Raw genomic sequence first — 23,530 nt, 5'->3', positions numbered from 1 at the left:
CGCTATGAGCTTGTAGATCTGCTATTTTTGAAAAATCGTGAAAAATATTTTTTAAATATTTTTTTCCGATTTTTTTTAGGATTTTGAAAATGTTTAGAAGCGACCTCAGGTCTTAATGGGTTAAATAAAAGAACAACATCTTTCAGGGTAATAGAATCTATAATAACAACACTGTATTATCTCTGGCTATACCAGAGAGGCCACCAAGATACTAAAGTACTTTATGATTGCAGAATGAATAATGTGCCATAATAATATATTTTTTTTAAACAAAGTCTTACCATACAGTGCCAGCCTGCATGGCTGTGGATATGGTCATGGCTTTGTTGAGATCATTTGTGAACACGGCAGCGACTAAGCCATATTCTGTGTTGTTGGCTCTTTCTATCACCTCTTCAATGGTTTTGAACTTCATGATCATCTGTACTGGCCCAAAAATCTGAAAATATTCAAGAATATACAGGATGAATACGGACATCACGACACACATTACAGCAGTGGGAACATGCTGCAAACAAGTCATAACCACAATATCATATCACAATCTTTTTAACCACTTTATCCATATTTTATCCAAAAATAGCAGATGTACAAGCTATGAGCTTGTAGATCTGCTTTTTTTTGTTTTATCGTGAACATTTTAGCAAATCTTTCAATAGATATATAATTGTTATTTTATTTTTATTTTTTTCATTTCATTTTTAATCAATTAAATGACTCATTAGAAGGACAATATCAATCACCAGAACCAAGGACGGGTGTTTTCAAAATGGAGTTTGAAGTTACAATGGGTTCGTATAAGAAGTGGGCGTGTCTGATCAAATGAATATCAAATATCTAAATACTGAATCAAACAACTTAAAAACTGTCTGGGGGGGGGCTCACAAAAGCCTTGTTAGACGTTAAAGCGACCCCAAACACGTTTGAAAGTGAAATATCCCTTGAAGTCAGCTCGTTAGTCCATATCTGCAGCAGTAATTAATGAATAATGCTAATGATAAACACAGTGTTGTTGTACTGTACCTCCTCTTTGGCGATGCGCATGTCATCCCTCACACCGGAAAACACGGTGGGTTCGATGTAGTACCCGCTCACGCCCAGGGCCTTGCCTCCACACTCCAGCTTGGCTCCTTCACTGATGCCACTCTGGATGTACTCCAGGATGCTGCTATGCTGCTCCTGGCTGATCTGCATAGGAGAGGAGATGGGGAAACCATGAGATAGAGGTTCATGAGAGATACGGCCATACGGGGGGAGAGAGAACATGGATTTGTGTATTGATGGTTTCGCCTCTAGTGGCTTCAATAGGCTCTATGCACAGCAGCCATATTGGGAAGACATTCACAGGTGTTACCAATGACACTAATGAAGGCTCTGTTCCATTCTGGTCAAACAGAGTCAGGGTGCTGATATTGTTCATGTTGGCTCACTGGAAACACTCTGCTACACCAAGTGGCTCTAACATTTGGGTCCAGGGACCCTCATGGTTCCTTAAGGGGTTTCCAAATGGCCCCTTACGGGTGTGTAACTCTGAGAGTGTACAAATGGAACCAAATGGACCCGTAAGGGTCCATTTGGTTCCATTTGTACACTCTCAGAGTTATGGGGGTTGTGGAAATTGAAAAATCTGAGAACCACTGTGCTGCACTAAATGGAACAGAGCCTTCATTAGTAACACCTGTGAAGGAAGTGATAATATGGCTGCTGTGCATAGAGCCTATTGGGATGGTCTATCTTTCTATATCAACGGTCTTTGGTATGACTTCCGCGCCATTGGCAGGTCGGGTGACGGTAAACGGCTACACAGCTACGGTTAAAGAAACGCGTCTTAAGTAAAAGTATCGATACTGCAATGTAGAAATACTCTTGTTACAAGTGAAAGTCCGGAACTCAAAATGTACTAGTGAAAGTACAAAAGTATTGGTATCGAAAGTAGAAAGTGCTCATGAAGCAGAATGTCCCATTTCACAAAGTTTTCAAATGTGTGAAATGCATACAAATCTTTTTGAATTTAGCCGATCTACAAGCTCACAATGTGTCGCATTGTATATAGGGCTGAAGTGGTTTTGCAATAATAATCAAAATCTCCAAAGTAACTATAGCAACTATAAAGTTTTCAAATAATTGTAGTGGAGTAAAAGTACAATATTTGCCTGAGATGCAGTGGAGCAGAAGTAAAAGTACAGAAAATTGGAAACACTCCAGTAGTAAAAAAAAACAAAAAAACTCAAAAAGTGTACTTAAGTACAGTACTCGAGTACATGTGTAAAAGAGTGGTACACAACCTCAGCCCGATGGCATGAAACTCTTAATATCTCCCCCCGAGTGAGAGCTAGGGAATTCCCTTTGGCTTAGTGGTTAAGACGTTGGCTTTTTCCACGTGGTGGGAGACCCGTGTTCGAAATCCCGGGGCGTTATACACACGTACTTAGTTACTTTACACACACCACTGCTTGGCATTTTGGGTTCTCACCTGTGGGCCCTGTTCGGTGGTGGGGTCGAAGGGGCTCCCCACTATCCTCCTCTTGGCGCGCTCCACACTGCGGCGGACAAACTCCTCGTAGACGGGCTCCTCCACGTAGATGCGCGAGCCCGCCGTGCAGCACTGTCCGGCGTTGAAGAACACCCCCTGGTGGGCCTGCTCCACCGCCAGCTCCACTGCGAAGGAAAAGAGAACGGGGGGGGAGGGGGGGGGGGGGGGGGAAGGGGTTAAACAACTAGCTACACCACCAACCCGCTTGTTCCAGTGAAAACAGACACTTTTCTTACGTCAGGGACCCCCCCAATTCACATGCAAATTCAAATTTAACCTTTAAATTCAAATGCCACTATCGCGTTATATTGAAAAAACTGAATTGCAAAAAACAGGGAAAAAGAAAGAAAAGGAAATGGAGTTGTGAGCAGTAAACTACAGGGAGATGAAATCTCTGCCTAGTTACAGGAACGCGATTTGTCCAATGGCTGCAATAAGTCCTAACTCTGTGAGAACGTGATACGGGACACCTGAGAGACAGACAGGGCCCTGCTGCATGGTGCTGCACGAGGGGTTAAAATGGAGCAGCAGTGATTTATGGGCCCCGGGCCGGCAGAAGCAGGGCCCCGAACGGGGCAGGTTCCATTCTCCTGATTTACAGGCCTTGGGGAGCCCCGTGTCACGGCCTGCTGAAAGCATTTGAGAGGACCGTGGCACCCCCAGTCTGGTTGAGCCCACTTAGAGAGAGAGAGCATACATGAGAACTATCCATCCGTTTTGGGGGGCTTCTTCACAGCGCCAACTACAATGCTTTGGAGAGCAACTGTGGGATTCTCTCTGCAGTCCATGTATGTGCATAATATCCACTTTCTTGTGGATGCATTCAATTCATTGATAACGGGACACGCAGGGGTGGAAAGTAACTGAGTAAATTTACTCGAATTTTGAGGTATTTTGTTTTACTTCACTGGAGTGCTTCCAATTTTCAATAATTTGACTTATACTCCACTACATCTCACAGGCAAATATTGCACTTTTACTTTGACATTTGAATAGGATCTATGCACAGCAGCCATATTGGGAATTCATTGGGCCCCTTCCTTACTTCCTTCACAGGTGTTACCAATGATACTAATTAAGGCTCTGTTCCATTTAGTGTGGCAAAGTGGTTGTCTTATTTTCAAGGACCCCCATAACTCTGAGAGTGTACAAATGGAACCAAATGGACCCGTAAGGGTCCATTTGGTTCCATTTGTACACTCTCAGAGTTACACACCCACCATAAGGGGCCATTTGGGAACCAAAATGGAGTGTTTCTAGTGAGCCAACATGCACGATATCAGTATAGAACAGAGCCTTCATTAGTAGTATTGGTAACACCTGTGAAGGAAGTAATGAAGAGGCCCAATTTCCTTCCAATATGGCTGCTGTGCATAGAGCCAATAGAATTTCATTTGAAGTATGTACTTTTGTAATTTTACTCAAGTCAATTTTGCATACCGAACGTGTGCTTGTAACAGACTGGCAGACAGGCTTCTTCCATCACACGTATAACTAACTAACTAAACTAAACTAAACACTCCCTGACACAGCCATACGTTCTTCTCTCCAGGGCAGGGTAGACTCCATCAACACCATGAGGGGAACTAGCAACTTTTTGTGAACACCTGCGTGCCCATCTATAGCGGGACATCTGTAAACCACATGAACCCTCAAAGCGTCCCTTTTCTGGACGTATAGGCAGACTTTATGCAGAAGGAAAAACTGGCGAACATTTGCCGAAAACAGCTGATCTACAAGCTCACAACTCGTCGATTTAGTGGAGAGGGGAGGAAAAAAAGGATTAGACCCCTGGGGGACCCCGGTCAACAAAGTATCTAGGATCTAAGTGGTTATGGATTACAGTATGTCTTTGTATGTCTTGATGAATTGAATACACAGGACCACAATGGAAACAAGCCCTTGTGTTGTCCCTTTTAGCATAATTGTATAACTGTACCTCTGTACCTTTTGCAAACTGTTAATAAACTATTCAATCTATCAAAACAGGCAGATGGTAGTGGTGTAACGTAACTAAGTACATGTACTTTGCAATACTTTTACTTCTACTCCACTACATCTCAGAGGAAAATATTGCACCTTTTACTCCACTACAATTATTTGAAAACTTTAGTTACTAGTTACTTTGCAGATATAAATGACTATAGTATAAAACATACATTAACCACTTTAGCCCTATTTTATACATAGGCTATCTGAAAATAGCAGATCTACAAGCTCACAACGTGTCGCGTTGCGACGCGTTGTGAGCTTGTAGATCTACTATTTTCTTTCTATTACCACTTGTACTTTTGGTACTTTAAGTATAATTTGTTGCCAAAACTTTTGTACTTTTACTCAAGTAACATTTTGAACACAGGCCTTTTACTTGTAAGAGGGCATTTTTATATTGCGGCATTGCTACTTTTACTTAAAAGCAAAAATATCGGAGTACTTCTTCCACCACTGGGCCCGAATGGGCACACAATTAATAAAGCAGTGAGTCAAGAAAGAACTTACTATCGGCATCTGCAAAAATGATGTTGGGATTCTTCCCTCCCAGCTCCAGTGTTACTCTCTTCAGATTGCTCTTCCCAGCTGCTTCTTGGATCAGCTTTCCGACCTATAGGGAGGAAGCACATCTCGGGTTTACTCACAGATAGAAGGCAGGCCGTTGGCCAGCTCAGTAAATCAGCTGGATACGACCATACACCCTCTCAGATCCGGGAACGCGTCCGTGTCATTTTTAAGATCTCTTTGGGCAAATCAAAAATAGTGAAAATTTGGTGCAAATCTTTGAATATAAATTCTATTCTACAAATGTCTTCTAAATTCTTAGTGTCATTAACAAAACTGTACCTATGTTGCTATATCAGTTGTGCTCCAACTTTTCCATGTCAAGGACCACCCAAAATGTATTTGGCCGCGGACCCCCATCTCAAAATATGTTGTTCCAGGGACCCCCAGAAGCACAGATCGGAGTTAAAAATGTTCGCTTTAAAACATACATATATATATATTGTACACATTTTCAAGATTTAACAAAAATAGCAGATCTACAAGCTCATAGCGCGGCACTCGGTGCCGCGCTATGAGCTTGTAGATCTGCTATTTTTGAATAGCCCAAAGAAATCCAAAAAAATGACACGACAGATGCGTTCTTAATGCGGTCTTAAATGGTTAAAAAAAAAACAAAAACTTGCAGGTTGGTTCGCTCCAAAACGGAGAGATGCTGCCCAACGTCAAGCCCGGTGGTGAAACATGAGTTCTGCAAATATATACCGAATATCTGTTACGCCGCGTTTGAGAGGAGGCAACGGTCGGAAAAATAAAGTGATGTTGCAGCATTTTGAGCAGGGCATCCTCCTACGGCATGTCTTAACGAAAGGATCTCAAAACCACAGGATCTTGTTTGTGGGTGGTATGTATGAGGGTTCTGTGACCGTGGTAGTTAGTTAAGCTAACATGCCGTGAGAGGGGTGCTTGTGGTGTAAAATACGACTTTGCGTCCCCCGGTTTTTCTCATCAAAAAAAAGTGTTGAGAATATTACTGGAAATCCAGCTCCCCCCCCCCCCTATAAGCTCCAGATTTAGAGTTCAGATATGCAGGAGCAAGCAGTCCTAGTGTTTTATGGTGTTCAATTTCTGAGATAACACAAATCCTTGAGTATTATTTGAGGCTAACCAGCTGGTCTGGTTGTAGAGCTTGGCAGACGTATTTTTTTAACGGACCCCGAAGTGTGATGGAACATGGTGTTCATGTGACGCTAATCTCTCCCGGAGCGCGTGAGTGTATTGTATACTTTCGATAGATAACAGCGAGTCATAGAAAAAAAAAAAACCCAACAACCAGCAGGCCCTCATACCTCTAAACAAACAAGCTCGTTTCCGTGTTACTGACACTGGTCTGTTTTGTTTTCCGAGAGCCAAGAAAAATGAGCGTGGAGACGAGAGGACAGGGGGTGGGTGGGGGGGGAATATCGGTTCCATGTCACCCTCCACCTCTTAAGTGGAAAATAAAGGAACTCCTCTCCTCATAAAATGGATATTGGATTTAGTACGTTTCTCAATGAGTGTAAGAATAGAATGGAACAGTGGTTCACACACTTTTTCATGTCAAGGACCCCCAAATGTGTGTATGTATTTGGCCACGGACCCCCCCCCCCCCCCCCCCCCCCCCCCCCCCCATTTAAAAGATGTTGAGCCAGGTACCGAACATAGCAGATCCATGAGCTCAAAATATGTGTTTAAAACTGTTCTTTTTTTCTGATATTTTTGGGGGCTTCTTCTGCAAAGGTCGTCATGATTGGGAGTTGAACCCGCGACACACTGTCAGGCTGGATTACTGGCCTATAGGTGCCCAGACCGTTACACCAACCGCCCAGGTCAAAACCATTCATTTTTCAGTGTTTATACGTTAGCTATTCGAAAATAGCAGACATACAAGCTCACAGATTTTTTTGAACAACTTCTGGGGGTCCCTGAAGCACCCCGTTGACTGCTCTGTCGTGTCTGGTGCATCATAACACTTGGCACGTCTTCTGTGCCTTTTAATACAAAGAGACTGGAGTAGGGCTGCTAGGTTATAGCGTGTTTACTCCCGGGGGGGGGGGGGGGGGGGGGGGCATGCTGTGCTGCTCCGTGAGTACAGTCACAGCCACGTGTGTGTGTGTGTGTGTGTGTGTGTGTGTGTGTGCGTGTGCGTGTGAGTAGCAGTGGTGTAAAGTAACTAAGTACATTTACTCAAAAGTACAATTTTGAGGTACTTTTACTGGAATATTTCCAATTGTCTATACTTTTACTTCTACTCCACTACATCTCAGAAGCAAATATTGTACTTTTACCCCACTACAATTATTTGAAAACTTTAGTTACTAGTTACTTTGCAGATATGAATTATTATATTATAAAACATACATTAACCACTTCAGCCCTATTTTACACCTAGGCTATTTGAAAATAGCCGATCTACAGTGAGCTTGTAGATCGGCTATTTTCAAACATTAGTACTTTTACTTTTGGTATTTTAAGTATATTTTGATGCCAATACTTTTGTACTTTTACTCAAGTAAGTACATTTTTGAACACAGGCCTTTTACTTGTAACAGAGTATTTTCATATTGTGTTGATACTTTTACTTAAGTAAAATATCTGAGTACTTCTTCCACGTGTGTGTGTGTGTGTGTGTGTGTGTGTGTGTGTGTGTGTGTGTGTGTGTGTGTGTGTGTGTGTGTGTGTGTGTGTGTGTGTGTGTGTGTGTGTGTGTGTGTGTGTGTGTGTGTGTGTGTGTGTGTGTGTGTGTGTGCGCGTGCGCGCGTTCAGTCACAGCCCCGCGTGTGTGTGTGTGTGAGTATACACGGATGAGTTGTGCGGTGGTCCCTGAAAATGCACCTGTAGCTACACACACCGACGCCCGCCCCCCTGCGGAGGGGATGCTGTGTCTCACTGTCGTCTCGCCCACCACTACGTTTCAGTAGGGGACTAGCTACTATGGTGACTCACTGTCTGGGCATTGACAGCCTCTTAGAGAGCATGAGGCTCGTGCGGGCCTTAATTGACTCCAGATCAGCAGGAAACAACAGAAAAACTAGTTAAAGAAAACTAGGCCACTCATAGGAAATGTTCACTCACCGCAGATGATAAAACGAGGGAGATGCGCGCGTGCGAGCGTGTGTAGGTGTGTGTGTGCGTGCGTGCATTTAACCCATTAAGACCTGAGACCGATTCTACAAAATGTCTTCTAAATCACTAAACAGTTTTTTTTTTTTAAACCCGTGTTGTCAGTTCTCAAGCTTTTTCATGTCAATGTACAATAATATGTATTTGGCCGCGGACCCCCATCTCAAAATATGTTTGCTCCAGGGACCCCCCAGAAGCAAAGATTTGAGTTACAAATGTTCGCTTTGAAAATATATATATATTCAAAGATTTGCAGAAATTGTCACCATTTTTCAAAAATAGCAGATCTACAAGCTCGTAGCACTACGAGCTTGTAGATCTGCTATTCGTCAATAGCCAATAATGGGTTAAATGGCAGTGAATGTACGACTAGGTAGGATGTCGGGGGGGGGGGGAAAACTATGTTGGTTCAAGGCTGATTCATTGGGCCTAATTAATGCGCTTGTCTTGTTATCTGTATAAACACTTTAAACTGCAGCCTGCTTCTCACATTTTAATACTTGAGTTATTGGAATTCAAACTGCAGGATCACAAAAACAATCCTCAATCTGGATTTCATTCAGGCCCCTAAAATTAGGAGAAATATTTTCTCGTCGTGTTTTGACATTTTGCTTTGGTTACCGTGTCTGTTTGCGTTCTTATCGCTGATAGTAATCTGTGATGTCTATAGATGGATCGGATGGAATGTTTGATATGGTTCGGGAACAGCTGTGACCGCGCTTGAGATTTGTTCTTACATTAAGTGAGTTATTAAAACCATGAGGTCTCCGTATAATATTAGTCCCAGAGTAGGGCTTAACGATACTCCACAGATACTGCAGCACCCACGTTATTTTAGGGTATTATACGGAACTATATGCGACAGAATTACCGGAGAGAACGATTACTTGTTCATTACTCTGAAGTTTCCAACTGCACGTGGATAGCATGCAGAACTCTTGGCTTCAATCTACCGTAACTTTACACAGTGGTGTAAAGTAACTAAAGTACATTTACTCAAGTACTGTACTTAAGTACAATTTTGAGGCATTTTGACTTTACTGGAGCATTTCCAACTTGCAAAACTTTTACTTCTACTCCACTACATCCCAGAGGCAAATATTGTACTTCTGCTCCACTACACAACACTACAAGTATTTGAAAACTTTATAGTTACTAGTTACTTTGCAGATATAAATTATGATATCATAAAACATACATTAACCACTTCAGCCCTATTCTATACATTGTTGCGTTGTGAGCTTGTAGATCTGCTATTTTCAAACATTTTAGTACTTTTTACTTTTGGTACTTTAAGTACATTTTGATGCCAATACTTTTTTACTTTTACTCGAGTAAAATTTTGAACACAGGCCTTTTACTCGTATTTTTATCTTGTGGTATTACTATACTTCTACTTAAGTAAAACATGTGAGTACTTTTTTCCACCACTGCTTCCGCGGATGCATTGAACCATCATTTTAAATGTGTTTTAGTTTTTTTTCCTTTTGGCCTCGACAAGCGATCAACAAGTAAGCAAGCCGTTTCTGCTCTAACGTAACAGGCTGACCGGAAGCCGGCTGTCATCGCCAGAAGAATTTGTTTTTCGTGGTTCAAAATTGAAACCATTCTACATGTGTGTGCTTATTGTAATCGCCATGTTCTTCCCTCTCTCTCTCTCTCTCTCTCCCACTCCAGACACGCTCGCCAAGAGAGTCAAAACAGGGATAACTATAAACCTCAAGGCCGTTCCAAAACACGACATGACCCTGGCTCGTTTCTCCAAAAGACAGTGGTGCAAAGTAACTAAGTACATTTACTCAAGTACTGTACTTAAGTACAATTTCGAGGTACTTTTACTTTACCGGAGTATTTCCAATTGTCTATACTTTCTACTTTCTACTCCACTACATCTCAGAGGCAAATATTGTACTTTTACTCCACTACAATTATTTGAAAACTTTAGTTGCTAGTTACTTTGCCGATATAAATTATTACATTATAAAACATACATTAACCACTTTAGCCCTATTTTATACCTAGGCTATTTGAAAATAGCCGATCTACAAGCTCACAATGCGTCGCGTTCACAAGCTCACATCGCGACGCGTTGTGAGCTTGTAGATCTGCTATTTTCAAACATTTTAGTACTTTTACTTTTGGTACTTTAAGTACATTTTGATACCAATACTTTTGTACTTTTACTCACGTACATTTTTAATTACAGACTTTTACTTGTAACAGAGTAGATTTGAGTACTTTTTCCACCACTGCAAAACGGGGATACTATAAACCTCAAGGCCGTTCCAAACACGACGTAGCCCTGGCTCGTTTCACCAAAAGATACAACGTGAAATATAGACCGGCCACATCAAAACATAACGCATATTACATGGAGATTGCTGTATATACTTCTTACCAGGAAGGTTTTGCTTTGTGTGTTTTTTTTGTTTTTTTTTAAATAACAGATGTTTATAAAGCGAGAGACGCGGGAAATGGAATCTGCTGTCGCCCGGCCTGAGGAATGCTGTTCCTGACCACAACACCTCTCAGAGCTCAATGCCTAACATGGTATGCCCTTGGTCATTTAGTTTTCCATTAACTTCGTCCCAACTCTGCAAAGCCATCTGCCCCCCCCCCTCGTGTGTGTGTGTGTGTGTGTGTGTGTGTGTGTGTGTGTGTGTGTGTGTGTGTGTGTGTGTGTGTGTGTGTGTGTGTGTGTGTGTGTGTGTGTGTGTGTGTGTGTGTGTGTGTGTGTGTGTGTGTGTGTGTGTGTGTGTGTAGAGCTGTAGCTCTATATATTGTCGCTGTCAGAAAGAAACCTCCTATCTCATTTTTTTTTTTACTTTTTGTGTGTTTTTTAATAAATTAGGTGTAACCTGAGCTTGTGAATCTGCATCTATCTATCTATCTATCTATCTATCTATCTATCTATCTATCTATCTATCTATCTATCTATCTATCTATCTATCTATCTATCTATCTATCTATCTATCTATCTATCGAAGGAGACGGTGTTGTAGAGCAGTGGTTCTCAAACTTTTTCATGTCAAGGACCCCCAAAATGATATGAATTTGGCCGCGGACCCCCATCTCAAAATATGTTGTTCCAGGGACCCCCCCTAGAAGCAAAGATTTGAGTTACAAACGTTCAAAGATTTGCACACGTTTTCACGATGTTTCAAAAAAATAGCAGATCTACAAGCTCATAGCGCGGCACTCGGTGTCGCGCTATGAGCTTGTAGATCTGCAGAGGTGCTATGTCTGTTCCTGATGATCAGTGGTGGAAAGTAACTAAGTACATTTACTTAAGTACTGTACTTAAGTACAATTTTGAGGTATCTGTACTTTACTTGAGTATTTCCAATTTCCAATACTTTTACTTCTACTCCACTACATCTCAGAGGCAAATATTGTACTTTTACTCCACTACAATTAAGTGAAAACTTTGGTTGCTAGTTACTTTTTTTTCAGTATATAAATTATGATATTATGAAACATACATTTAACCACTTTAGCCCTATTTTATACCTAAGCTATTTGAAAATAGCCGATCTACAAGCTCACAACGCGTCGCATCGCGACGCGTTGTGAGCTTGTAGATCTGCTATTTTCAAATATTTAGTACTTTTACTTTTGGTACTTTAAGTACATTTTGATGCCAATACTTTTGTACTTTTACTGAAGTAAATTTTTAATTCTGGACTTTTACTTGTAACAGAGTATTTTTATATTGCAGTATTGGTACTTATACTTAAGTAAAGAATTGGAGTACTTTTTCCACCACTGCTGATGATGACCAACGCATGTTGTGCGCATGCTTTGCGTGCGTGCGTGCGTGCGCACGCGCACATGTGCTCCAAGATGAATGGAGAGAGCCCTCCTGTCAGGAGAAGTAATGACAGGGCATGGAGCAGCTAAGCAGCTTGACGTTACAATGAGAGACCCCCATTTGTTTGTCATTTACAGTGCCTCAGCGCTTAGGCACACAATGTCCCCTAATAATGACACGGCAGCCGTTGCTCTTATGCTCCGCACATGTTTGTTGGGTCACCGCCGCGCGTCGTCACACAAAAGCGTGAGTGTGTGGCGGTACAGACCAGTGGTTCTCAACCTGTGGGCCGGGACCACCACGGGGGTCCCCCACATGATTTTTCGCCAGATGACAGCGAAGTGACAATTTAAGTAACCTTTTAATACCAAAAAGCAAGAAAAAAAGCAAAGAAAAAGACAATAAATGCATCAAAAGTAATCAACAAACTATACTATCAAAACTCTGTTCCTCAAACATTGTCTGATTATATAAGAAAGAGGCATAAATTATGAAAATAGCAGATCTACAAGCTCACAACGCCTGTGAGCTTTTAGATCTGATATTTTCACAATAGTTATCTGTGGAACCGAGTCAAACTAAATGCAATTGCCTCAACTCCCACCAGTTCAAATATGATTATTTTGGGGGGTCCCCAGTTCCAATATGATTATTTTGGGGGGTCCCCAGTTCCAATATGATTATTTTGGGGGGTGCCCAGTTCCAACATGATTATTTTGGGGGGTCCCCAGTTCCAATATGATTATTTTGGGGGGTGCCCAGTTCCAATATGATTATTTTGGGGGGTCCCCAGTTCCAATATGATTATTTTGGGGGGTCCCCAGTTCCAATCTGATTATTTTGGGGGGTGCCCATGCAGTTCCAATATGATTATTTTGGGGGGTCCCCAGTTCCAATATGATTATTTTGGGGGGTGCCCATGCAGTTCCAATATGATTATTTTGGGGGGTCCCCAGTTCCATTATGATTATTTTGGGGGGTGCCCAGTTCCAATATGATTATTTTGGGGGGTCCCCAGTTCCAATATGATTATTTTGGGGGGTCCCCAGTTCCAATATGATTATTTTTGAACCACTGGTATAGGTTAATGTGATCCGTTATCATCGGGGGGGGACATTACCTCGGTTGATCCTGTAAACGCCACTTTGTCGATGCCCATGTGTGAGGCGATCGCCGCTCCTGCCGTTGGCCCGAATCCTGGCAAAATATTGATGACTCCCGCTGGAAACCCGGCCTGTCAAAACAATATGGGAGGAAACAAGCTTTTAGAGGAGATGACAGCCAGAGCCAAGCTAAACCACAGGCAGTGTGAGAGGGGGGGGGGGATCCGGACCCAACCCAACCTCCCTACCAAGCAGGCCCGACACAGAATCTACAGAACATTAAAAAAAAGAAGAAAAAAAAAAAAGAAGAAGCAAACAGACACGGAGGCTCCGAAAAAGATTGGGGCGAGGCCCTGCGAAGCGAGAGATAACAGAGAGGGCTGCACTAACTGGCTTTCTACAACAGTTCAATTAGTTCGATTGAACTGTTGTAGAAAGCCGGTTTGTGGGGTAATTTTGGGGGTGATCTATCCCTTTAACATAGTTAACCACTTAAACCCCATATGGGGAGTCCCTCAGCGCTCAATACTAGTGTCTTGTCAGTTTTCTGTCATTGTGGGGAAAGCTTTTCGCTGAAAATAGCAGATCTACAATCTACACTGTACCGATGCTGGGGTTTAACCCATTAAGACCTGAGGCGATTCATTAAAAAAAATCTAAATCTCAACAGTTTTTTGAAAAAAATCTGGAAAATACTTTTTCACGATTTTTCAAAAATAGCAGATCTACAAGCTCGTAGCGCGGCACTCGGTGCCGCGCTATGAGCTTGTAGATCTGCTATTTTTGAATAGCCCAAAGAAATCTTAAAATGAGACGCAGATGCGTCCCCGGTCTTAATGGGTTAAGTGGTTAGAATAGCTGATCTACAAGCTCATGACATTGTGAGCTTGTAGAAACCTCACGTCTCAAAACTGTTACTTTTCACGATTCAAATTCAAAAGTATCAAAAGGTTGCAGATCTACGGCACAAGCTCGAAATGCTTTGTTTTCGCGCCGCTTTTCCCAGCTTGTAGATCTGCTACTTTTGATGTTTTCGTGTGACGCTGTAGCGTGATCAAGTAGGGCGTTAATTTTACGAAAAAAAACATAAAAAGAATATGGAGATAAGAGTTTTTTTTTGCCCCAACAGCAACTTCTTTCTTTTGTTGTTGTTTTGTCCGGTGTTTTTATTGTGATATGGGATCCCCCTTGGGTCTGAAATAGAGATTGAATTGAACAGAATTGATATAGAAAATGTGCGTCTAGGTTATTCGAATAAAGTACATGGCTAGTCGCAGCGCTATACTCCGTGCTCGTATACTATTGATTGACAATGGTGCACTGTAGAGTGTTTTATACCTCTTTGATCAGAGCGCCCATGTAGAGGCAGGTCAGTGTGAGGCAGGTCAGTGGTATATATATATATATATGGTTTTATACCTCTTTGATCAGAGCGCCCATGTAGAGGCAGGTCAGTGGCGTCTGCTCGGCGGGTTTGATGACCACTGTGTTCCCACACGCTAGCGCCGGACCCAGCTTCCACGCCGTCATCATCAAGGGGAAGTTCCACTGCACACACACACACACACACACACACACACACACACATTTATATTGCTATACGTGTGAGAGACAACGATTTTATGAATGTCATTTTTAACCCTATACCGCCTAAAGCAAGTGGTTCTCACAATTCTTTCATGTCAAGGACCCCCAAATTGATATATATTTGGTATATATTTGATATTTTTCCCCCCAAAAAAAAATCTAAAATAGCAGGTCTACAAGCTCGCAGTGCGGCACGAAGTGACGCGCTGTGAGCTTGTAGATCTGCTATTTTTTAATAGCCAACGTATAAATCAATGTGGTTAAAATGATTGTGATGTAAAAGTACAAAAGTATTGGCATCAAAATATACTTAAAGTACCAAAAGTAAAAGTACTAGTGTTTGAAAATAGCAGTATCTACAATCTCACAACGCGTCGCGACACGTTGTGAGCTTGTAGATCTGCTATTTTCAAATAGCCTGCGTATAAAATAGGGGCTAAGGTATGTTTTATGATATCGTAATTTATATCCGCAAAGTAACTAGTAACTATAAGTTTTCAAATAATTGTAGTGGAGTAAAAGTACAATGTTTCCCTCTGAGATGTAGAGGAGTAGAAGTAAAAGTATTGCAAATCGGAAATACTCTAGTAAAGTGAAAAGTAACTGTAGTAATTGCACTTAAGTATAGTACTTAAGTGCATGTACTTAGTTACTTTCCACCACTGCGCGCGCGCGCGCGCACGCACACACACACACACAGGAAGAAGGACATCACGCATCTGACTCGACACACTGGGTGGTCACAAGTCAAACCCAATAAGTCATTGCTGTTAGTCACTTTACTCTCATTTTTAACTCTGTCTAAACACAACGTCGAGAGAAAAAAGGGGTTTTCGGCACTTCCACGGTATTTCTCTCTCTCTCTTCCCCACCGCCACAGCACGGGGGAAATTGCAACACATGTGCAATACTTAGAGCCCGTATCACTGTATTACACACACAGGCCTGTGTTATTTCTGCCTTACACGGGAACCCATGGGGCTCCGGCGTACAGAACCACATGCTCTCTCTAAGCTCTTGCACAATCGACACTCATGCTCTTACAGCACACAGGAAAATCCAGAGTGTCAATGGAACTCTGTTAAGTGTAACAAACGTTATTTTTTTACACTTTCGGGGCTTAAATCCACGCTCCGGACTTTTACTATGCGAGTGTCTATTTCTCATCCATTTTTCACTTCCTTTTTTTTCTCACCGTTCTCCCTTTACTGAAACCCTGCAAAGTCGCTCAGTTTGCTCTGCTTTATCTCTCCTAGCTTTTCATTCTGTTTATATCTCATAATCTCTCCCTCCCCCCCTCCCTCCCTCTCTCTCTCTCTCCCCCTCTCTCTCTCCCTCCGTCTCAACTGGCACCTCTATTCGCTGAGCGTGCCAACGGATTTACCCAAATATACACTGATTTACAGTACGTCACAGAATTCCAGGAAACGAGAACAATGTTTTCAGCGAATGGGCAATGTCTCTGTCCCTTACCTCACCACCAACCATTTCCTTTAACCAACTGAAGCCCTATCTTCAAAAAAAAACAACTGCAAAGTTAGCAGATCTACAAGCTCACGGCGCGGCTTGCACCGTGGCGCACCGTGAGCTTGTAGATCTGCTAGTTTCATCGCGGGTGTCAGCCCTGCGTGAGCTCATACTTACAGGGATGATTTGCCCACACACTCCGATTGGCTCGTGTCTGGTGAATGTTAGGTACTCTCCATCTGTGGAGACACACACACACACACACACACACACACACACACACACACACACACACACACACACACACACACACACACACACACACACACACACACACACACACACACACACACACACACACACACACACAGAAAAGAAAGAAAATCAGGGCCATTATCGTTTTAAGCTTAAATGTTTTGGAAACCGATACTTCGATGTTGCACCAAGAGTGCAATCATTTCTTCAGTACCAATTGATGTTAGCTTCACATTAAACGTGTTTCTCACAAAACATTTCTCTCTGTGGAGGGGATGAACTCTCTCTCACACACGCACGCACGCACGCACACACACACGCACACGCACACGCACACGCACACACTGCTCCAAAAACACACCCAAACAAGTGAAAGTGATGAGTGTGACTAAGGAAAGAGGTGTCACCCGGTGGCTCATTCCTCTTGCATGACACCAAGTTAAAAAAAAAAGAAAAGTGGCACTTACTACAAAGAGGGTGTGTCACGCTTATTCATTGTCTGCAGTGGTACTAAACACTGGAAAAACTGTGTGTGTGTGTGTGTGTGTGTGTGTGTAGTGTACCACACAATGTGACAGTAGCCACTTTCATAAAGAGATACCGCAATTTAGTGGCATAATGAAGAGTCATCATTAACCACATCATGAACCCTGATTGTGTCCATATTCTGAGCATGTCACAATAAGCCAACATCTGGCCAAAATAGAATAGCAGATTACGCAAGCTCAATTTGTGTCGCAACACAATGTTGAGCTTGTAGATTGGCTATTTTTGGTGTAGAGGGGGGGGGGGCAAAGTACAGACCCCCTAGGGGACCCATGGTCATCGTCTCTGTTGGGTGGAAACGTGGAAATGTCGGTTGAAATGTCCAAAACGGTTAAACGTGTCGCGAAGCGACGCGTTTAACCGTTTCGGACATTTCAAGCTTGGACATTTCAAGCTTTTCGAGCTTGTAGATCTGCTACTTTTGATGCTTTTTTTTTGATGACCAGTGGACCGGAAGGCAGCGGTTCCGGTAGGAGACACAAAGGACTCGGAGACTCTTTGTGTCTCCTATAGGAACCGCTGCCGGTCATCAAATTATTGGTTTAGGAACGAGACGAAAACAAATATATATATATATATATATATCCATGAATTCAAATCTCCATGGGGTGACTAAGCAATAGCAAAAAAAGTCATTTTGGGGGTGAACTACCCCTTTAAGTGGCTACGGCCAGCTTTACTTTTTGTACACAGAACCAAACAGAGCTGCAGCTCCAGTGTTGTGGAATCAGAGGCTGTGCACAAACAGCATCTGACAGCTGTTGTTGTTGGTACAAATATAGACTTTATTTTTCACACACACAAAAAAAAAACACCAACACAAAATGGACTGACGGTCACTGAGGCTCTGCAAACCTATAAGGCTGTTTTTCCAAAAAATAAGTGGAGTTTGGTGGTGTTTATTGTGTTGTGTTTCTTCAACTTAACCCATTAAGTTTTCTAAATCCTAATGCCTTAAAAAATATATAAATTCAAAGATTTGCACACATTTTCACGATTTTACAAAAATGGCAGATCTACAAGCTCGTAGCGCGGCACTCGGTGCCACGCTACGAGCTTGCAGATCTGCTATTTTTGAATAGCCTAAAGAAATCTAAAAAATGACACGGATGCGTTCCCGGTCTTAATGGGTTAACCACTTAAACCCTATACTCTGTCGATTGTGGGGTTCCCCAGGGGTCGCTTCTTAGCGCCCCTCTTTTTCCCCTTTACACCAAATCAAATGTGTCGATTCATGACACGTTTTGTGAGCTCGTACTGGTTAGATCTGCTGTTTTTGCATAATGTTTGCCTATTTTCTGCTGAATGTTCATCGATTGGGAATGATATGTCCAGAATAGAGCAGGGGTCTTCAACAGGGGGGGGTCCAGGACCCCTAGGGGCATCTCAGAGACACATACCACCAGCTTGTAGATCGGGGGGGGGGGGGGGGGGGGGGGTGGCAGACCAAGTACCGAAGTATTGAGGGTCTAAGTGGTTAAATGTCTGAAAACACACATTTAACATGAATCCAATATATAGTGTTGGGGTCCCTGCTTCGTCTCTCTCTCTCTCAGCTAGGGGGTCCTTGGCCTGAAAAACGTTGAAGACCCCTGCTATAGGGTTCACGTGGTCAAACAGTTAAATTACCCCCCCCCCCCTCATCCTATAACCTGAATGGCAGGCTTTTAGGCCGCTCTGCTGCGCTGGTGGCGGTCTACCTTCAGGACAGCCCCATCATTAGTGTCCAGATTTATAACTGGCCTGGGAGCAGGCCTGTTTACCTTCTCAACCCCTTCAAGCGTTCATCTCTCCACCAAGACCCCCATAAAGAAGTCTAGCTGCTTGCCTGATGGCTTCCATTTCATCAGCAGTGAAGAGTCTTATGTTATATGTTGTATGATTTACTGGGTGTGTTTGACGCATAACATGAGTTATTATCCATTAATACCACCGGTTAAAACAAAACAAAAAAAGATTATTTGAATGTATGTATTATATACGTATTAGACAATCGGGCTAATATTAGCTGAGCACTGATTTAGCACTGTATCTTTTCTTGAAGGCCTACTATTGTCTATTTTAGTTGTTTACAGCACTGCAGGGTAGCCTAGGTAGCCTATAACACAAAAAGCAAAAATATGGAGATAAGCGGTTTCTGCCCGATAGCAACGAGTTTGTCCATCGTAAATAGTGCATTTTCTAACCGGTTAACGGTTATTTAACCGTTAACCAGTTTCTATCAAACAATCACGAAGGGACAAAATAAAAAAATCCCTCAAAAAGACGTGTGCAGTCAGTGTGTGAGCTTACCCATTGGAATGGACGTGCCGTGGATCTTGTCGGCGTATCCAGCAAAGTATCTGAGAGTCTTTATGGTTCCCTGGAGGTCGACAAACAGGGTGGGCAGGAACGGTTTCCCGCTGTCCAATGACTCTATCGTCTGAAGGGAGTGGAGGGGAAAAGGGAGACATGGTTGGGAAACATCGTAACAGAACGAATCCTAATATAATTTTCGACTCCCCAGCTCCGAGTGTTTCCCTCGTCTCGAGAGTGAAACACCATCCTAAGATAACATCAACCTACGCACAAGCCCTTAAGTTATGGCACTTGCGTTCCTTTTAACTAACACAATAAAGTGGTTGAGATGATTTAATACCATCGTAAACACATGAAAAAAAAGATCTTAGCCGGGCCCCCACACGAAAAAAAAAGGGGGCAATATTTTCTTTCATAGTCCATTACTTAAGAGTACAGATGTGGTCAGTGTTGCTGCTAGTAGTTAAGGCTGTGTTCAGACTGGCAGCCCCCCGTATCCCAAATGTCTGGCCTATCCATAGGAATCACACTGGCTTTTATCAAGTCCGAACGGCTAAAAAACACACAAACACATTTTTTTGCTGCACAGGTTTGAACCACATTCCTACAGTAGACGTGGTTTGAAATCGTCTCTGTCGGGGGGCGGGGAAACCTCACATGTCCGAAACCGTTACTTTTTTTCAGGATTCCGCGTTTCGAGCTTGTAGATCTGCTACGTTTGTGTAGCCTCGATCTCCAGTCTTTTATTTTTTAGTTTTGCTCAAAAATAAGAGTCTGGACCAGCGCGTCGACGTTCCTGGAATAGGAAGGCGTTTCATTTCCCCCAACCAACCAGAGTGCAGTGGGCGTCGCTCCAAATGCTGTGACGTCAGGGCTCTCAATGTGCTGCATTGGAGGAGGAGGGGCATGGGGCGGGGTGGGGGATGACGGGACAGATCGGTGAACCAATGGGATCTGACGGATTTTTTTTCCCGGAGATTTTGAACCCGCCCCTCTATGCCAGATGCAGCCTACTTTTGTGTGACGCAAGTAGGGCGTTAATTTACGGGGGGGGGGGGGGACGGAAAAAGTTAGAATACGGGAGATAAGAGGTTTCTGCCCGACAGCGAGAAACGCAATTTTGAATCTGATTTCGAACGACATGCCTCGGTCTGGAGGACCCTTCGAACCACTGAAGCCAGATTTATACTTTGTCGTTTACACAACGGCGTTTCTCCCCGAAAAAAATACCTGAAACTATGTCTTTATGTCGTTACCGCAGCAGCAACTAGCACGATTTGTCGACAATGTATGAATACACACATCTGATCTGATCACTGCGCAATTAACAGCAGTGTGGACAGCAGTGGTGAAAAGTAACTAAGTATATTTACTCAAGCACTGTATTTAAGTACAGTTTTGAGGTATTTTTTACTTTACTGCAGTATATCCAATTTCCAATACTTTTTTACTTCTGCTCCACTACATCTCAGAGGAAAATATTGTACATTAACTCCACTACAATTATGTGAATCTTTAGTTACTAGTTACTTTGCAGATTTGTATCATTATTACAAAACCTACATTAACATCTTCAGCCCTATATATATATATATACACGTCGGCTATTTTCCAAGGATTTCTATACGTCTATTGAAATGGGACATTTCTGCGCAAATGAGTAGGCTACTTTTACTTTTGGTACTTTAAGTACATATTGATGCCAATACATTTGTACTTTTACTCAAGTTAACTTTGAATATCGAACTTTTACTTGTAACAGAGTATTTCTACATTGTGGTATTGATACTTTTACCTAAGTAAAAAACCCTGTGTGTTACTATACTTGCGAGGACCACGTATAGTCAAATTTGAAGAAATATACATTGTGAGGACCGTTTTCCTGGTCCTCACAAGACAAATGGTAGTTTTATAGTTAAAAAAATATTTTTAGAGATACGTTTACAATTAGAAAAACATTCAGGTTAGGATTAGACATTTAGAGGTTAGGTTTAGGGATTGGAATTAGAGTTAAACATGATTTATACTTAGTTGCGCGGCAGTGTCATGCACCGAAAAATAGCCGATCTATAAGCTCACAACGCGTCGCAGCGCGACGCGTTGTGAGCTTATAGATCGGCTATTTTTCGGCTTTAGGCTTACGGTTAAAATGGCAATTATAATTTTTTATATGGCATTCATAACATGGCTGTCCTAAAGTGTTGATGTCCTCACAAGTATAGTAATACAAAAATGTGTGTGTGTGTGTGTGTGTGTGTGTGTGTGTGCGTGCGCGTGTACTCACTGCTAGATAGACACTGTCTCTCTCCACCAGGTCGGCCAGTTTGTGCAGCAGTCTCCCGCGCTCCGAGGCGTCCATCCTCCTCCACACCGAGCCCATGGAGAACGCCTGACGGGCCGCCTGCACCGCCTTGTCTACGTCCGCCTATAAGGAGACGTTTTCAATGACATAAATCGTTGTTATTCACGAACATTTCCATGTCAACGACCCCCCCACATTGTTATCGTTGCTGTCGGGGCAGAAACCGCTTATCGCCATATTCTAACATCACAAAATAGCAGATCTACAAGCTCATAGCGCGGCACCGAGTGCCGCGCTATGAGCTTGTAGATCTGCTATTTTGTGACAAATCGTGAACGTTCGCGCAAATCTTTGAATGTATGTTTTTTTAAAGCGAACGTTTGTAACTCAAATCTTTTGGTATTTTTGGGTAAATTAACGCCCTGCTTGATCATACTACAGCGTCACACACAAAAGAAAGTATCCAAAGTAGCAGATCTACAAGCTCGAAACGTGGTTTTTGAGCTTGTAGATCTGCTACTTTGGCTGTTTTTGAATTTGAATGCTGAAAAGTACAGTTTTGGACATAACGAGGTTTCCACCCGACAAAGACGATATGTATAAGGCCATGGACCCCCCCCCCCCCCCCCCCCCCCAATTGAAAAGATTATGTGCCAGGGACCGTCATAAGAGAAGATTGGTCAACAATTTTGTCTAACGTTCTTCCAAAATAGCCGATCTACAAGCTCACAACACAATCGGCTATATTTGAATAGCCGGGGGGGGGGGGGGGGGAATGGCACTTACAGAACCAGTGCCATAGACCAATAATCACACAACGGCCATTTTGCTCTTCTTTCACACCTGGGGGGCGTCATATACTGGGTGGGTGGGAACTAGCACCCACCCCCACCCCAAGTGTGAAAGAACACCAAAATGGCCGCCGCGTGAAGAGGGCTAATAAACAGGTGTTTCTCCGTACCCCTCGGACTAGAATGAACCCCCCCCATACACACACACACACACACACACACTTGTGAAGACGTCAACGTTTTTAGGACGGTGGTTTCGTGAATGCTATATTTATGTTTTAAGATGTTGCCATTTCTAACCGTAACCCTAAAGCATAGCATAGCAGATCTACAAGCTCGCGCTTGCGACGTGTTGTGTGAGCTTGTAGATCTGCTATTTTCTGTTTTTTTTTTGTAGATCCGCTATTTTCAATGCATGACACCGGCGTACTACGAAAACATTAGATTCATAACCTAGTATGAATCTTTTTTCTTTTCTTTTCTTTTTTACCATGATAAAACCACAATGTCTATTTCTCATATTCCACAGTGCATGCAATGGGGACACTTGGCTCTCACAAGTACATAGTAATACAAGTACACACACACACACACACACACACACACAACCCCCCCCCCCCCAACCTCCCCTTTCTGCCTGTTCCCCCCTTTATTCCACCCAGAGGTGCTGATTTAGGGAAAGACCAGAGACACTGCCAGGGTAACCAAACCACATTAGACTAAACTCATCCATTCCCGCCGTTTGCTTTTCTTAACCCATTAAGACCGGGAACGCATCTGTGTCTCATTTTACGATGTCTTTGGCTATTCAAAAACAGCAGATCTACAAGCTCATAGCGCGGCACCGAGTGCCGTGCTATGAGCTTGTAGATCTGCTATTTTTTGAAAAATCTTTGAATATATATATTTTTTTAAAGTGAATATTTTTAACTGAAATCTTTGCTTCTGGGGGGTTCTACAAATGTCTTCTAAATCCTAACAGTTTTTTTGAAGAGACTTGTGTTGCTATATCAGTGGTTCTCAAACTTTTTCACGTCAAGGACCTCCAAAATGTGTATGTATTTGGCCAAGGACCCCCATCTCAAAATGTTTTGTTCCGGGGACCCCCAGAAGCAAAGATTTGAGTTACAAATGTTCGCTATAAAAAAAAAATATATATATATATTCAAATATTTGCAC

The 23,530-nt window shown here is 42.6% G+C and overlaps 1 protein-coding gene across 2 annotated transcripts in view; it reads right to left on the bottom strand.

Annotated features, from left to right (window-relative positions):
- Nucleotides 1-23,530, bottom strand: part of aldh1a2 (aldehyde dehydrogenase 1 family, member A2) — a 52,455-nt gene that overhangs the window by 2,559 nt on the left and 26,366 nt on the right. Inside the window, exons 3-11 of one of the 2 annotated variants that reach the window (XM_084065073.1) lie at nt 21,543-21,683; nt 19,253-19,382; nt 16,337-16,398; nt 14,525-14,653; nt 13,123-13,236; nt 5,033-5,135; nt 2,474-2,658; nt 1,024-1,188; nt 282-439 (exon numbers count right to left, since the gene is read on the bottom strand). In XM_084065073.1, the coding sequence (XP_083921199.1) occupies nt 282-439; nt 1,024-1,188; nt 2,474-2,658; nt 5,033-5,135; nt 13,123-13,236; nt 14,525-14,653; nt 16,337-16,398; nt 19,253-19,382; nt 21,543-21,683 (1,187 nt within the window). The remainder of the gene's footprint in view (nt 1-281; nt 440-1,023; nt 1,189-2,473; nt 2,659-5,032; nt 5,136-13,122; nt 13,237-14,524; nt 14,654-16,336; nt 16,399-19,252; nt 19,383-21,542; nt 21,684-23,530) is intronic. The other variant, XM_084065074.1, reaches the window with a different exon arrangement.

This window comes from Gymnoscopelus microlampas (assembly GCF_963454915.1).
Source record: "Gymnoscopelus microlampas genome assembly, chromosome: 1".
Classification (NCBI taxonomy): Eukaryota; Metazoa; Chordata; class Actinopteri; order Myctophiformes; family Myctophidae; genus Gymnoscopelus; species Gymnoscopelus microlampas.
Note: the sequence above shows the minus strand (reverse complement) of the source record. Positions and strands in the feature narration are given on the sequence as shown.